Source organism: Rhea pennata, chromosome 14, assembly GCF_028389875.1.
Source record: "Rhea pennata isolate bPtePen1 chromosome 14, bPtePen1.pri, whole genome shotgun sequence".
Lineage (NCBI taxonomy): Eukaryota > Metazoa > Chordata > Aves > Rheiformes > Rheidae > Rhea > Rhea pennata.
Genome location: NC_084676.1, coordinates 1,851,312 through 1,866,965, shown reverse-complemented (window position 1 = coordinate 1,866,965; position 15,654 = coordinate 1,851,312). Strand labels below are relative to the sequence as shown.

Genomic DNA, 15,654 nt, shown 5'->3' with positions numbered 1-15,654 from the left:
TTGGTGCTTTGCCCCGAAACCAGCTGTGACTGCTCTCTCTCCTGTGAACGTGTGGCCCAGGACCTGGCTCTGTGATTGCCCTAGCTGCAGGGAGAGTAAGTTTCCATCTGAAGACCGTCTCCTGCTGTGTTCGCACGAGGAGCACCTTGTCCTGGTGCTGTGCAGCGTCCCCAAGCTGCTGGTGTGGCAAGCGTCTGCTGTGCGTTTCCCCTCCCTTTTTGCTCTCTGAGCTTAGATCTGTCTTTCTGAACGTGTTTAATGTCGTCACTGGAGTTCAGTTTTGTGGTTTGAGTTGTCTTTAGGAGTTGTCAGGCTGGCAGACTTTCGTAAGGGGCCACAAGTGATCTGTGTGAAGGGTGTTCAGGTGCTTGCTGAAGATCTGGGCTGCTGTAGTCTACTGCACAGGTGTTTGGGACAGGCAGGGTGGCAGTCCGTGCTTCTGCACCCGAATCAAGCGGTGCTTGCCCTGGTGGCCGGTGTTGTTTAAATTTCAGGCGTTTTAGTGTCTTAGTGTCTCGGCAGCTCAGGTCACAGTGCAAGACCTCCTTTTGGACACCAGGTGGCAGCTGGCTCTCCTGCTTTGGCACTGAGGCTTTGCGACACTGCTGCAAAGGGTGTTTAAATGCAGCAGCTCAGGGACTGTCAGCAAATTTCCAGTCCTAAGGGGGTGTGTGTGTTGGTTTTTTTTTTTTTTTTTTTTTTTGTGGCGAGCAGAGTCCTGTCTGTGGTAGCTGTGAGAAATCCTGTGGTGCTAGTGCTGTGCAGCCCGTGTGGAGCTTGTCCGAGGCAGCGGTCTGGCAGTGCTGTCGCGAGGCTGCAGAGGAGGAGAGTTTGCTCACCGTGGCACGGTTGTACCTCTCTGCTGTGAGTCTCTGCGCTGGTCCAGCAACTGCTGTGCCACCAAGCCTGTGGCCGGTGTGGCACTGCTGCCGCTCTGCACCAGCTTTAGTACGTGGAGAACCCTTTTGCCCAGATACTCCTCCTGTGTTGCTTTTTGTCTCGCACTTTCTGTGATTCTGCATCTTCCAGCCACGCAGAGCCTAGCTGCACGCCAGGACAGTTCCTGTTGTGGCTGTGCTGGTAACGCGGTGCAGCTCAGGTGTTTCGGTGTCAGGTGTGCAGCTCCAAATAACGCACTGGGAGACCGCGCGGTCGTTCTCCGCGCTGGATTGTTCCACGTGTTAAATGGCCTGTGGGTGAAGTTCCTTGCAGGCGCCTCTGTCTGTTTTTCTTTTTTCTTCTAGTAGGTGTACTCTAGAGAGGCAGGAGGCAGTGGTGTCAGAAGGTCTAGACCTTCACTAGAGAGCAGTGGCCTGTTAGGTCCAGAAGGCGCAACCCGCAGAGGGTATTTAATTTGCAACACGTAAGTAGGTAGTAAGATGCTACTGCAGTTGTTGGGAATCTGAACACGTAGGTGGGGGAGATGGAGAGGTGTCGGAGCTCTGAATATCTTGCGTGGACCTGAATCAAAATCCCTGTTGAGAATGAAACTTGAAGCTTTTCTGGAGGGGCCGCTCAGTGCTTCAGGCAGTTAACAAAAAATGTGTGTGTGTGTGTGTAATATATATATTTTTCTTTTTTGGGTTAGCTGGGCCCTCTAAGTGCTCACAAATACCTTTAAAGCTTCCCCACGTGCTCTCCGTGCGTCTCCAGATCTATGAAGCACTGGAGGCATCACTTCCTCCAGCTCACAAACCTTTTGCTGCAGGCTTCCCTGACACAAGTGCCTCATCTAGCTGCTGCTGGCCTTCCTTTTTCCTTTCTCAGCAGTGTCAGCGGCTTGGTCACGTTGGTACTTTAGGAGGCAGAGGCCCTCAAAGTTTGGTCACTACTATTGCTTTTTTTATTATTGCACTATTTTGCTCTAGCAGCTGTGCATTTTGTGTCGTTGATGGCTGAAAGGTGGTGATGAATAGGAAGAGAGACTTGGCTTCTGTATTGCTGAGGACTATTTTCAGACAAAGCAGAGATACCCGTTCACAAGGCTAGGAATCCAGTAAATGTCAGTTGAGAACTTTTTGCTAAGGGGAGTAAACGTGGAGGAGCGTGTGCACTCGTCAGGTGTCCTTACAGCCTCACAGAATGACGTAGGCTGGAAGGATGCTCTGGGAATGTCAAGTCAGTCTGTCCGCCTCGGAGCAGGGCCAGCCTCCAAGTTTGCTGAGGTTGCTTGGGGTCTTGTGCGGTCAAATTTTGAGCCTCTTCAAGGTTGGAAGTTCTCCCGCCTGCCCAGGCTTAACCAGACTCCCTTTCCAGTGCTTAAGGACCCTGTTGTGAAAGGCATTCCCCTTGTATCTGCTCAGGATTTTGCCTGCTGCAGCAGGAGACCGTTAGGTCTTAATGTTTTCCCTGCTCTTGCTGGGCTGCTGCCTAGTTTCTCTTGAAACAAGTTTGGATAATGCATGCTGAAAGCATCGGGGTGCTTTGTGACGGGACGTTGGGTGCTGTTGCTGCTGGAAGCCTGAATAGTTGCCTTCTCAGGAGGCAGGCGGCATGGAGGGCTTTCTTCCGAGGTCTCCTACGTGTTTAATTTGTGTGAGTACGCGGGGTCCCCGCTCCCCGCACGGTAGCCTGCGAAAGGGCTGGAGGCTGTGCCTGGAGTTACTGTTCCTAGAAGGGTGTCTCGTTCCTCGTTGCGAGTGTGCGGTCCAGATCTACGAGCGTCTAAACGTGTTTCAGACCTGGCAGCGCTTTGTGCGTTACCTCTGTTTCCTGCCTGCGCGTACCGGAGTCCGGAGAGGAAAAACCACAACCAGCTCAGAGGTTTTTCTTATCTTAATACCACCGTGTATTTTAGCATTAGGTATTTTCATCTCGTAACAAGCAGTGGGTTGCGGATAGGTCTTGAGCTGACCTTTTCTTGCACCTTTAGGATTGGCAGCACCAGACTGGTGCTGTTGTATGGACAACGCTTAGTTTTGTGGGTTCTCGGGATGATAAGTGAGCTTTGTTCTGGGGTGCTCCTCCTGCCTGTCTGGTATGGCCAGCCACTTCCATCAGCTCATTGCTGTTATAGAGAAACTCTTGCAGTGTTACTAGCATGTGTGCAGGTATGTGGTGCTCAGTGAGAGGTGCCAGTACCAGGGACAGGTCTGTAGTGCCCGCAAACCCGCAAACTTTCATCCCTGGTGGTAGCACTGTGCTGTCAGTGTTGAGCAGTGGGTTTTAGCTTTTTTTTTTTTTTTTTTTTTTTTTTTCTCCAATTTGAAGTTTGAGAAGCCACTGGGTGAACCTCTGGTTAGGGCTGTGGATGTCCTAGGGTTTTCTGGCCTCACGTGCATTTTGGGGCTTGTCCAGCTTGGGAAACCGGAGGATTTTTCTGGGAAAATGTGTATGATGCCCTTACTCTGCATTAATGTTTCCAAATCCCTTGCAGTGCTGCTCGCAGCCGCCAGATGTGCGCAGTTGAGCTGTTTTGGCCCGGTTCCTGGTAATGAGGTCAGAGGCCTGGGATTGGGAGAAGAGCTCAGCTGATTTCCTGGCGAGGCTCTGACGCAGCTCTGCACCCTCCCCTGGCTCCCCCCGCGCCCCCCGCGCTGACCTCCTTCTGCAGACAAAGAGAGGAAACGCCGGCCGCGCATGCCCGCCGCCGGCTCCTTGCTTTGTGCTGTGTCCCCCCGCCCCGCTTCTCCATCCCCTGCCCCGGCTCAGCCTGGAAGGAGCAGTTTGGCTCACGTTTCAAGGAGTCTTTGTCCTGCCGGGCAGCCTCGTGCAGGAGATTTGTCCCTCTTTTCAGTGTGTGACAAAATCCTATTTGTGGGGAGGGGGGAGGTCTCCATCTGCTGCTGGGGTGGACCGGAGCGGGAGGGGGGTGTCCCGGGGAGAAATCACCTGCCCGTGCACACAAAGGCACCAACTGCCCCCCGGGCAGCTGCCCCAGCCTTTGGGGTACTTAGCTGTTCTGCTGTTTAAAAGCAGAAGGAGGGGGGGATTAGCAGTCTTTTATGTCGGTGGAAGAAACAGAGATCTCTGAGACAGTACACAAGCCCTTTTCTAGCTCTCTGCCAGTGGACTCTTTCTGTTCCTCTTTTATGGGGCTCCCGGCATTTTTCCAGTGCACCCCATGCCTGTCCTGTGCTCTCCAAGCCTATTGCTATTGTGCTTGTGTATCTCTTTTTTTAAAATAACGAAAACTTTTCGCTCTCCCTACTGGCATTACAGATTTAGCCAGCTGCACGGCGGTGCCAGCGTACCCCTTCCCTGAGCTTCTACATAGTTTTGCCCGTCTTCCTCGCTCCTGCCCTGTGGCACTGTCTTGCCAGGCTGGGATCCACCCTTATGTGTGGCTTGTGCTTTCCCAGCGCTCCCATACTGAGTCACCTAGGGCGTGCTGGGAACGCACCAGGGTTTTGTGGCCTCAGAGCTGTGTTGTGCAGTTATTCAGTCCTGCATTGCTCCGAGGCTGAGAGATTCCGGTGTTTTTCCCTGCTGACACCCCTTCCTGTGCAGCAATGCTGCAGAAACCGGAGCGAGTCAGTACCCTGGCTGTGCTGATCCTGTCTTGCCGGCCAGTTTGGGCATGCAGGTCTCTGCTGTCCTGGTGCTGGGCTCAAATCTTGTCTCTTGACAAGCAGGGGATGTGGCTGTAACTTCTGCAGCTAGTACAGTCAGCAAAATGACAGCAAGACTGAATCTACCTGTGTTCCCTGTCCTGCGTGTGCCCCTCGGCGTTTGCACCTGGGCACGCTCCTGCTGCAAAACACTGTTGCCAAGCTCAGGCTCCACGTCAGCCTGGCAGCGACTCACAAAATGGACTATTCTCTCCCAGAAAAGGGCCTTAGAGTGAGCTTTTCATAGTGGCATGGTTCTTTTTTTGGGGGGAGTGGGATTGGGACTGTTATATAACCTGTGTGGTTTGCAGTATGTGGCTTTGTAGCGCGTGAGCGCTGGTGCCCCCAGAACTTGGGCTTGCGAGGGTCTGTCCCCGCAGACAGGGCGTATAGTGTTACGGTGTTTAAACATGTGCTGTGCTGAGACCCCTGCTACTGACTGAATTTAATTATCATTTTAGGTGCAGTCACTTACATAAGTGTGTTCTCTCTGTATTTTCCTTTTCCTCTCTCTCTCTCTCTTTTTTTTTTTTTTTAAATCCTTTGCTTTTCCTCCTCATCCTCCCAAGTATATTTGCTCCAGTTGTCATAAAGGATTTGGGATCACGAATCTGTCTGGGATTTTTCCCCTGTCGTTACCGAATGCTTGCCCTTGGCCTCTTGTTAAACTAATCCGAAAAAAAAAAACTCCTCTAAGATTCACATGTGAATCTTAATCTTCAGATTCAGCTAGATTTGGCCCTAGGCTGATTTACTCTTAGCTTAAAAGTTGGAGGATCAAGGAGTGTCCTTATTCTGATTTTCCACTTGTCCTTTGGCTCCTAAATCTTGTGGATAGGCAGTATCTGGTCATCTCAGTCTTGATCTGTACCAGTTCTCATGCAGCGTCTGGATTGCATCCTTTCTCCTGTCCTTGGCTCTGGGTGCTGGCCAGCCCCCATGCTCCTCGAGAAGGGCTATTCCCACAAGAAGAAACACCAGACTTTTAGCACAAATCCTAAACTGATTCCTAGTGCGGATGTTAATGCAGATGAAACTTGGTGCTTTTCCCAAACCTGGAAAAATCTATGAATATGGAGGGTAGCAGCATTAGTTATTGGGAGTTGTGTATGTGAAATATGGTAGAATTTCTGCAGAGTAAAGGAAATATTAGCCTTACCCTCTGGATTGTGCCTATAACAGTGTGAAAGATTGAATTAGAAAAAGAGGGGGTGAGAGGCAACCAGGAAAGCTCAGGAACAGACAAGGCTGTGAAAGTGTTTGAAGCAAATGATTTGGCTGTGATGACAAGTTAAATGACCCATTAAGAGCTGGTTGGAGTCTCCTTTTCTGCCTGTGTTGTGCACAGCACCTAGGTATGGGGCTGGCATGCTGCTCCCCTCGCTCAGCAGCCTGTCCAGCGGCAGATGGTGCTCTTGCACCGCTGTGCGCATCCTTCCTCTTCCTCAGCCATTTTAGGCAAAGTGTTTTCCTTCTTTGCAGTCTCCATTTTATGTTTATGACGCAGAAAATAAAAAGGTTGGCAAGGGAGGAGCCCGGGGGAGGAGGGGGAGTGAGACAAGCAGAGGCAAAGCTGTTGCTGGAGCTCTGCGGCAGCTTTCTTGGCTCCGAGACTGGATGCAAGGCCAGGAGAGGCAGCTGGGGGCAAGAGTGCGGGGCATTTGGTGGGGGGATGCCAGACCTGGGGGTCTGCAACCCCTCTGCTCTCCATCGAGTTGGTATTACAGATGAACAGTTACCCCAGGGTCACCCCCCTGCCACCTCTCAAGGTCTGATATTACCCTCCCTTGCTGGTATAGGATGCTTTAGCTGCAACATAGTTCTCTTGCCCTCGCTTCTGTAGGAGGCTGGGCAGATCAGGCATGGGTTATCCTTCAAAACTGTGTGGAAGCTGGATGCAGTTAAGCCTTCCATGATCAGCTGCTGTAGTCCAAGCTCCCCGACAGACGGGAGTTTCCTGTTCTCATTGTTCAGGATACAGATGCCTTGTTTTCCTTCCTGCCTGGGCAGGTTGGGGGTGGATCCTTGCCCCAGGTGCGTTAGCAGTAGATCCTGGCAATGGCACCTCTCCCAGCTGCGTGGAGACCTCCAGGAGAGCTGCCAGCATATGACATTTGAGTAATTGTTATTAATGTCTCTATTTGTAGTAACAACTCTTATCTTACTCATCAGTGCATCCTTCTTGTGATGCAGTGGAGCACTTAGAGGTAAGCAGATACTTCTCAGTCCAGGAAGAGAGCTGACAGACTAAGCTGTTGGAGGCTTAGTGCTGCTTTTCGTAAAGCAAAAGTTTCTTTGCAGAAATTCCCCATCGCAACCTCAGAATACCTTCTTGTCTCCCCAAAATTCCCCCTTGAATCCTTCCCCCAGAAGACTGCATACTGTCTTACATGCTAGTGGTCTTGTGTTCCTCCTGAAATCTGGCACTGAGCTATAACTCGGCACTCTTGGAAGAAACAGGTTTGGGTGCTGCTGGGTCTCCCAGCAGCAAATGGTGTCGTGCTTCTGGTGAAACCCCAGGTACCTCTCTGAGAAGTGGGGGATACATCATCCTCCAGCAAGCATGCCTGATACGGCTGTCTTACACTGCTGGGACTCGGGGCTTTACCATGCACTCAAGATTCAGTGTAGCTTTTTCCTTGTTAGTTATATTCTGCATAAAAATTCTTTTGATCTAGTTTGTGGCACTGCACAGGACTCTGTTGTTTTCTGGACTATTGACTCTTACCTGTGTGCGGCCTTCGTTGGGGTTAGGTGGGTTTTTCTGGGCATCATTCCATTTCTGGGCTCTTTCCTAGGAGCTGGATAGTTGTGTTACTCCTATGGAGGTGTGTAGGGTGTGGTTTTTTTGTTTGTTTTTTTGTTTTGTTTTCTGTGGGATTTTTTTTTGGTTGTTGTTGTTTTAGTGTTTCTATTATCTCTGCAATTTGAGTCTCAGGCTACAGAGTGCCTTGGCTGCTAAGGGAGGCTTGTGACTCAGAAGATTGGGAAGTTAGGGAGTTCACGCTAAACTTGGATTTGTCACTGACAAAATATGCTGCTTCAGATCTCTGTAATGTTGGCGCCTCTTGTCTTGATAGTGAATTCTGTTATACCAACCTGCTAGTAGTAAGATATCAGTGAGGCTGGAGGCTTTCCAGAAGGATGGGTAAAACATGCTTATATTTCAAGGAGGTGGGGGGGGGGGGTAAATGGCTTTTAGTGTAAGTGCTATAGGCAGAGATTTCACAGCTTCGAGCTTAGTGATGAACTTCACTGAATCAACTAAAAAAAGGATGCTCTAGGCTCAGCGACGGACTCGCTTGCAGCTAATCATAGGCGTATCTTGCAGTGTATGGTCTGCTTCCAGTAGCTGCCTATTTGCAGGCTCTTGCTCTGTTACAAGCACAGCAAATCTTTCCCTTCCATGAAAGGAGGAGAAATAGTTTTATGAGCCTCTGCAGGGTGCCTGTTTCTTTTTCTTTTTTTTCTTCCCTCTCCAGACTTGAGTGTAGTTTAAGGGTTAATTTTCTTTTTGTAGCATCTGTTGTTCCAATACCCAGCTTTCAGAGGTGTATGTATATAGATTGTGCCTGGTTTAAGTGTATCTGACTAACTTGAAACTAGCTAACACTGAAGCTGCTGTCTCCCAAAGCTGCCTGAGGTATGGATTAAAAGCTTAGCAACTTTGTCCAAGTCCATCTGGGATCTTAAACAAAACAATTTAGTGAGACTGACTTGTATAAAACTGGTTTAGATTAGTCCACGCAAGTAGCTTGTCACTGAGTGACGGAGAGATGAGGGATATATCTGCAAGACTACTCAATTCCACCTTGGTGCATTTTTATAGATATTTGTTCCTTCCACCTGAAATAAGTGAGACCCTTCTACTTATCAAGTCCTGGGCCTAGTTTGTTCTTAAATCCTCAGGATTGAATCTTCAGCAATTGTCCTTCTGTTGCTTTCTTAGAAGTATTGTTTTACAACTTAACGGGTTTTTTTGTTTTGCCTTTTATAGCCATGTGGTCTGTGCCTTTTCTTCCCACAGCCCTTCACAAGGATGCTTCTTGGGAAGATAATGAGTATCTTTGTCCTAAGAACTGATTGTGGTTTCCAGGGATAGCTATATGAGTGTCTTTTCCTTTAAATATCTCTAAGCAACAGTGCCCTTTGCTTGTGATCGTGATCATGCCCACATATATGAAAATAGGTCAGTGAATCTGTGCCTGCAGCAGCTGTACTGTCTGCGCGCTAGCCTGGGGTGTCAGCACACGTCTGAGGGCGGAGGCATGGAAGAGCAGCACAGCCATAGGTTAGCTCCGAGAGGAGATGCTCGTCTTCCCTTGCCTTGTTGCTGGGCAGCATGCTCCCTCGCAGACTGAAGAACGGGGTGGGATGCTGAGGGTGCTGCAGACTGCAGTTGTCCCCGTGCCCAAGGTGTTGAAGGGGGAGCACCTTGTAGGACACATCAGGGTTGTGTTTGTGTGCTATTCCCCTCTCATTTACAGAGTTTGAGGTGCAGGAGGAAGGATCGTCTTGGCTTTCCAATTGCTCGTGTCCAAAAGCAGACTGGAGCCGTGCTGCAGTTGCAGGGCAGTGTAGCAGAGCTGTAAAGTTCCTTTTTCCATGGTCTCACCTGCCAACTTGTGTCCCTGTTGGCCTCAATGTATTAGCTACGTGGCTTGTGAGGTCGCCATGGGACAAGGATCAGCTGCTCCTTCCAACCCTTGATGTCACTTACAGCCAATGAAGCAGTGAGTGTTTAGGCCTCTAAGCAGTGTGATGCCTTAGTCATCCCTCTCCTGGTATGGAAGCTGGCAGAGCATGTTGCAAGACAAGGTCCAAACCCCTTCAGTGTTCCTGGATGTGCAAGTCTCAGGAATGCCTGAGTGTAACACAGAGGAGAGGACTGTAAGCAGGCTGAAAGCAGGTCCTGGGACTGTGCTGACACTGGGCATCTATTTTGCCTCCTTTTCTATGCAAGACACCACAAATTCCATGCATATGGTATCTGACGTTGAGCTCTGATGTATAGCTGGAGGTTGTCACCTTGACCTGAAATCTCTGCTTTTGTTTAAGGCAATAGCTGTCTTTAGCAAGGGGGGTCGTGGAGTTTTTTGTTGTTGTGGGTTTGTTTTGTTTTGTTTTTATGGGAGAGTAAAGACTGTGTCCATGTGTGACAAGGTCAAGGAGAGCAGCACTCTGAGCTTTCTCTATCCCTTTGTAAAGACATTTGTTATATAAACTAGCCAGAGCTTTGTCATTGATTACTAGGGCAGTTCTTTTCGGATCTTACATGAAGAAAAGCTCTTGCACATTCAGCTTTTTACAGCTTACCTGTATTTTCTGTACTCGCAGCGAAGAAAGACCAGGAGGGTGGAGAGGAGAAAAAGACGACTCAAAAGAAAAAAGTCAAGGAGCTGAAAGTGTTGGATTCAAAGACTTCCCAGAACCTATGTGAGTATGACAAAATCAGGGACCATTTCCTTTAAGCACTTGACAGGATATTGTCCCTGAAGATTGACCTATGCTTCTCTCTGGATTCTGGCAGCCATTTTCCTGGGATCTTTCCGCATGCCTTATGAAGAGATCAAGACTGTAATCCTGGAGGTGAATGAGTCTGTGCTGACTGAGTCCATGGTTCAGGTGAGAGCGTGGACTGGGCAGGGGAGAGAATTCTGCGGGCAGTTGTTTCCTAACTTCCACTGCACTGCAATTTGGGGGGAGAAGGGAGTGACCTTGTTCACTGCAGAACTCTATTAAATTTGTATCCCCTTCTTTTCTTGAGCAGGAGGAGCATAGAGTGTACGGGGGCTATTTCTACTCTAACATTTGGGCGTCTCCATTGGTTGCATGTGTTGGGTGCTGGTTCAGGCAGTCCTCTGCCACACATGTATTCATTTCTCTTGTAGAACTTGATTAAGCAAATGCCAGAGCCAGAGCAGCTGAAGATGCTAGCGGAGCTCAAGGATGAATACAATGATATGGCAGAGTCTGAGCAGTTTGGAGTTGTGGTGAGTGCCTTTTCCTCTCCCCAGGCAAAGAAAGATCCATCAGTTGAAAAACTGAAAAAAACTGCATTTCCCCTGGTTTGTTCCTTGTGTGATATCCCATTCCACCTCCACGCTCCTTGTACTGTCTCTGAATTTCCTCTGTCTAGCGTTGTGCAAAAGATCATCAAACAGGCTAACATTCACACAGATTTATTTCCAGAAAAGGGAAGACTCTTCCCCAGGGGCCAACTAGGAGGAGAGACAATGAGAGTCTCCCCAAATGAGCATTCTTTGTCCTCCAAGTACCTTTCCCACAGTAACTATTGGGTTCTTCAAGCACCTTTCCCACAGTAACTATTGGGTTCTTCAAGCTGTGCTCGATTTCCCCATTAGGGAGACTCACTCATTAGGCTAATGGTGTTGATTGGAGCAGGCTTTGATCAGGTGCAGCTGTTGCAGTGCTAATTGGCTCGTAAGCTTTGTGTTGTCCATCATCAGGTAATGTTGGTTTTGGTTGTTTAAGTGTCCTTGTCCCCTATTGTTATGTACTGAGCACTGTGTTCCTTTGTGTAAGGTTACAGATCAAAGCTACAAAGTGAGAGGTGGAAAAGGAAGGACAATTGGCCCATCAGGGACAATCACTTCCCACTGCAAACCCCCTCCCCCCCCCCCCCCCCCCCCCCCCCCCCCCCCGCATGTTAGACTTAATGACCTTTTCACAGCACACCTGGGCAAGACCCCGAGGCTCAGAGTACTGTCCTAGAGCCTGGGAGTGGAGGTTGCAGGGCTCTAAGTGAAAAGCAGACTGCAAGGAGTGGGAGGTTACAGAGGAGAGGCTTCAGATTTGCAAGTAGGAGGAACTTAGCATTACACAGGTGAAGGCATTATGCAACTTCAGGACTTCTAGGTCTCATTTTTAAGCCTTTGCCTACATTCAGGATAAATAAAAATTAGAAGGTCTCTTCCACCTAGTCTCTCTGCTACACATCATGTCTTTCATTTGTATACTCTTTTTTTTTTGTTTGCTTGTTGATAATGTCTTTTAGCATCCTTGCAACAAACCAGGAATTAATTTAAATACTATACTTAATTTGTCAAAAAAGCTGTTAACATATTTAACCCTAGATAGAAGTTTTTAAAGTATTTAACTTGCCTGGATAGAAGTAATTCTCTCTGGGCTGCTTTATCAGGACCAACTTTATTACCTAGGTTTCCAAATAGGCTGACTCTCCCTGTGGAACTGGTAACTTTTATCATCTCACTTTGTGTGGGGAACCTAGATGAGTAACTCTTGGACCTGGTGGATTTTTAGAGCCAAATGGTATGACAGGTCCTTCTATCTGTGTTGTAGAAAATCTATTTCTCCCTGTTCTTATTCCTTGAGTGCAAACTTTCATGAAGTGTATGGTCACTTGGGTTCTTCTTTTTTTCTTTCTTTTTAAGGCAGGAAAAAAATGAACACTCAAGAGCTCCCTATTTGTCTTCCCCAAACATCTTGAGAGGGTCTCAAATATAGTCTTTTTGAGGCACAGATTTTTAGACTGTCTACATCTGAGAAACCTTGTGCTTGAAACGTGCAAGGATCTAGTGGCCAGTAAAACTCCAACAGAATTAGTCCATTTCTTCAGCTACATTTAATTCCAACAAATAAAACTTTGATCGTGTAACGCCAGAAGGAAACTCAGAACAGTGGAGAGGGTTTTGTTTGGAGTTTTCTTTTTTTTTTTTTTTTCTTTTTTCTTTTTTTTTTTTTTTTACTTCCTTCAGTCCTCTGTAAAGAGGACAAGTTCTCCAAGAGTTAAAACTGACTTCAGCTAAGAGTGCTGCTCATCAGAAACAGCAGAGTAGAAAATAAATCTGATCTTGTTACTAATGCCAGAATCTTTATGAACCATGAGAAGTACAGGAAGGATGAAATACCTCAGCAATGTCCTGTTCCTATAATATTTTTTCACTTTATTGATCAAAATAGGATTCTTACAGTTAAGATGCATTTAATGCTTAGAATGACCTTCTCCACAAAGAATAATGATTCTGCCATCGTTCAGCCCTTGCTGATGCTCTTTTTGGAAGTCTCTTGTCCCTATACCCAGGTGTCTGTAATCTGTCCAGTGTCTGGAGTCTGAACACAATCCCCTTCCTCAGGCTTATGCGCAACTTTTAGGCCTGTTCCTGGCAATGATAACGTATGTTTGCTCTGAGATTGCTTCCTTTCCAGACAGCTTGCCCGAGGCAGGGTTTTGTGATCTGAATGTAAAACTTCTCTGGGGGCAGAACCCAACTGCTCAGAAAATTGTTTGCATTACTCTAACAAATTGAGAAGCAGCACAAGTAACGGGCAGTTGTTTGGTAACTGTATTCAGTCATGTGGCAGTCAGGAGTTAAGAGCAGAAGGCCTTGGCTAACGAGCTGCGGCTGCTTCAGAGACGTGCCTGCACTGCCAAAGGATCCTGTGGCCCCGATGGGCTTGGTGATATCCCTTGAGGCTAGATCAGTCAATGCTCGTCTTTGGGAAGCACCTCTTCATCTCTCTCTAAACAAATACTTCTGTGTTATTCTCCTGCTGATTTCTGTGCTTGTAGCTGCGTTGGACTTTGACTCAGGTCAGCATGAAACAAGTGCTTGATACATCTGAAGTCCGTGGGACTGCAGGCATCACTTTAATGTTTTCCGGATTTGATCTTTCAAGTGGGAGTTGGCAATAGCAATTCTGTGCAAAGAAAGGGGTTACTGACTGTCACTCCTAGTGCGTATGCACAGCCTGTGCTACTCACCTGCCTCCTCTGCCCCTTCAACTTAATTTTTTGCTTAGCAGAGTGGGTCTGAGTTATGATATGGGGGGTGGGCCCAATCTTTTCAGTTAAAACCAAGTACCTAATGTGTGACTGGGTGTGAGTCTCTGAAGGACAATTGCTGGGGGGTATCTTTGGGACTCTGGAGGTGTGACGCTCACCCCTAGAGAGTGGGTCCATACAAATCTGTAATTGGTAGTGAGTAACCATCTGTTCTCATCCCCTTCTTTTTCAGACCACCTCAGTTCCCCCTCCCCTTATGCGTGAACACTTTTCCTTTCCCGTTCCCTTCTCAGATTAGCTCAGTTTCTCGTCTCCGACCTCGTCTCAATGCCATCCTCTTCAAGCTGCAGTTCAATGAGCAAGTAGAGAACATCAAACCTGAAATTGTCTCAGTGACGGCAGCCTGTGAGGAAGTGCGCAAGAGTGAAAATTTCTCTGGCCTGCTGGAGTTCATTCTGCTGGTGGGTAACTTCATGAACGCAGGCTCTAGGAATGCTGGTGCCTTTGGCTTCAACATCAGCTTTCTCTGCAAGGTGAGTGCTTTTTGATGGGCAGCTCAGGGAACTGATTTTTGTATTCTGTGTTTATTTCCTAGTCACCTGCACGTGGGGCTGGAAATAACTGCTGGCTAATCTCCAAATGCTCTCTATACAGTCCTGTTCTTTTTTTCATTACCAGCTCCGTGACACAAAGTCCTCCGATCAGAAGTTAACACTGCTGCACTTTGTGGCTGAACAGTGTGAACAGTCCTACCCAAAACTGCTGACATTTCCAGATGAGCTCATCCACGTGGAAAAGGCCAGTCGAGGTACTGCTGTAGGGCGGGTGGCCTGTGGCTGGGTGCACAGGGAGCCCTTGTAGATTTTTTTTTTTTTTTTTTTTTTTTTTCCAGAAGAGCTGAAGCTGGATGTTTGCCTTGACAGGAGACAGGGGTTTGGATCTAGGCATTTCTGAATGAAGACAGTTGAAGTTTGTTTATGTCTATGGGTGCTAGATGGAAGGTGGCTGCAAAGTCCAAGGCTGCTTGCCAAAGATGCATTATTTTTGTTGTTGCAATAGAAGCCTTGCTCCTATTAAATAATTGCTCTAGCTGTACTTTACTGTGCAGAGTAGCGAAGGAAGCGTCAGTAAAATAAACAGATATGCTGCCTGGAAGGAAGGATACACATTGTTTTGTCTTGCAATAAAAGAGTTGGTTATGCTGAATCAGTATCCAGGGAGGAAGGAAATTGCATCTCAGCAGCAGGATGCAGACTGCAGATATATCCTTCTCTGAGAAAGGATGAAAGCTCTCTGCAGCAAGCCTGACTACTGCTGCCCCTACCACCACCCCCCACCCAGGACTGTGCTCTTTAGCTTACTCATCAGTGTTTCCCTGGTTCTGATCTAATATTCCCTTTTAGCTACTGCTAACACGTAATGATATTGCTGGTGTAACGCTGTCCTCTCTCTTGTCCCAGCACTACTGAGGCAACCTTGATACGCTGAAGTAGAGGTAGGCAGGTAGCTTCACAGTGTCTTTGCAGATAGCCAGTGTTGGAGCTTTGTCAGTCTTTAAATAGCTCTAAGTCAAAAAGAAGTTCCCTTCTATATTTTAGGGACTGGAGATTGTTAAAGCTTGGAGAGCTTTCCCGTCCTGTCTCCCCAACCAAAATAGTGCAGAAAAGGAGAGTAGAGAACAGTACTGGCTGGTATAACTTGGGGTTTGTACTTGTACCAGAGATTTCTCCTTTCACTATCCAGGAGCAGAAAGGGCTGTAGATTCAAAGATCTGCTGTTCACATTTTTGGAGCACTGAGGTATTGTTTTGCAGCAATTAATCATCAGCGTATGGGTGTGATTTGCCTGAGCCTAAATTGGGGTAAGACACTTCTGGCAGATGTCAAACATGTTTTCAGGGATATATGTGCAGTCCTGATAGCAGCTGCAAGATATAAAGCATGCTCCTGGTTCAAGTAAATATTTTGGGAGTGTCTTTCTCTATTTTGGTATGTCTTTTCTGGGGTCTTTTTCAGTGTCTGCTGAGAACTTGCAGAAAAATTTGGACATGATGAGGAAACAGATTTCGGATGTGGAACGCGATATTGAGAATTTTCCAGCCGTTACAGACGAAAAGGACAAATTTGTGGAAAAAATGACAATATCCTTTTGCTTGTAGGAAGAAAGATGTTCCAAAATAGGTGTGAGCTATGGTAAAAGGGACTCCAAGGCTTAAAGTCTGGAGAGGGAGAGAGCAGAAGGACCTGTTGTATGGAAAAAGACCTTTCTGTCATGATGCGTAAGGAATGTTACTATATAGCTTTAGAGAATCTTGCATTTGTCCCAGGGATGCTATTT

The 15,654-nt window shown here is 47.6% G+C and overlaps 1 protein-coding gene across 2 annotated transcripts in view; it reads left to right on the top strand.

Moving 5' to 3' along the window:
- LOC134146611 (protein diaphanous homolog 1-like) overlaps window positions 1-15,654 on the top strand; it is a 51,402-nt gene that overhangs the window by 17,739 nt on the left and 18,009 nt on the right. For both annotated transcript variants that reach the window (XM_062586951.1, XM_062586952.1), the window contains exons 2-7: window positions 9,888-9,986; window positions 10,081-10,175; window positions 10,442-10,543; window positions 13,611-13,850; window positions 13,996-14,125; window positions 15,333-15,458. In XM_062586951.1, the coding sequence (XP_062442935.1) occupies window positions 9,888-9,986; window positions 10,081-10,175; window positions 10,442-10,543; window positions 13,611-13,850; window positions 13,996-14,125; window positions 15,333-15,458 (792 nt within the window). The remainder of the gene's footprint in view (window positions 1-9,887; window positions 9,987-10,080; window positions 10,176-10,441; window positions 10,544-13,610; window positions 13,851-13,995; window positions 14,126-15,332; window positions 15,459-15,654) is intronic.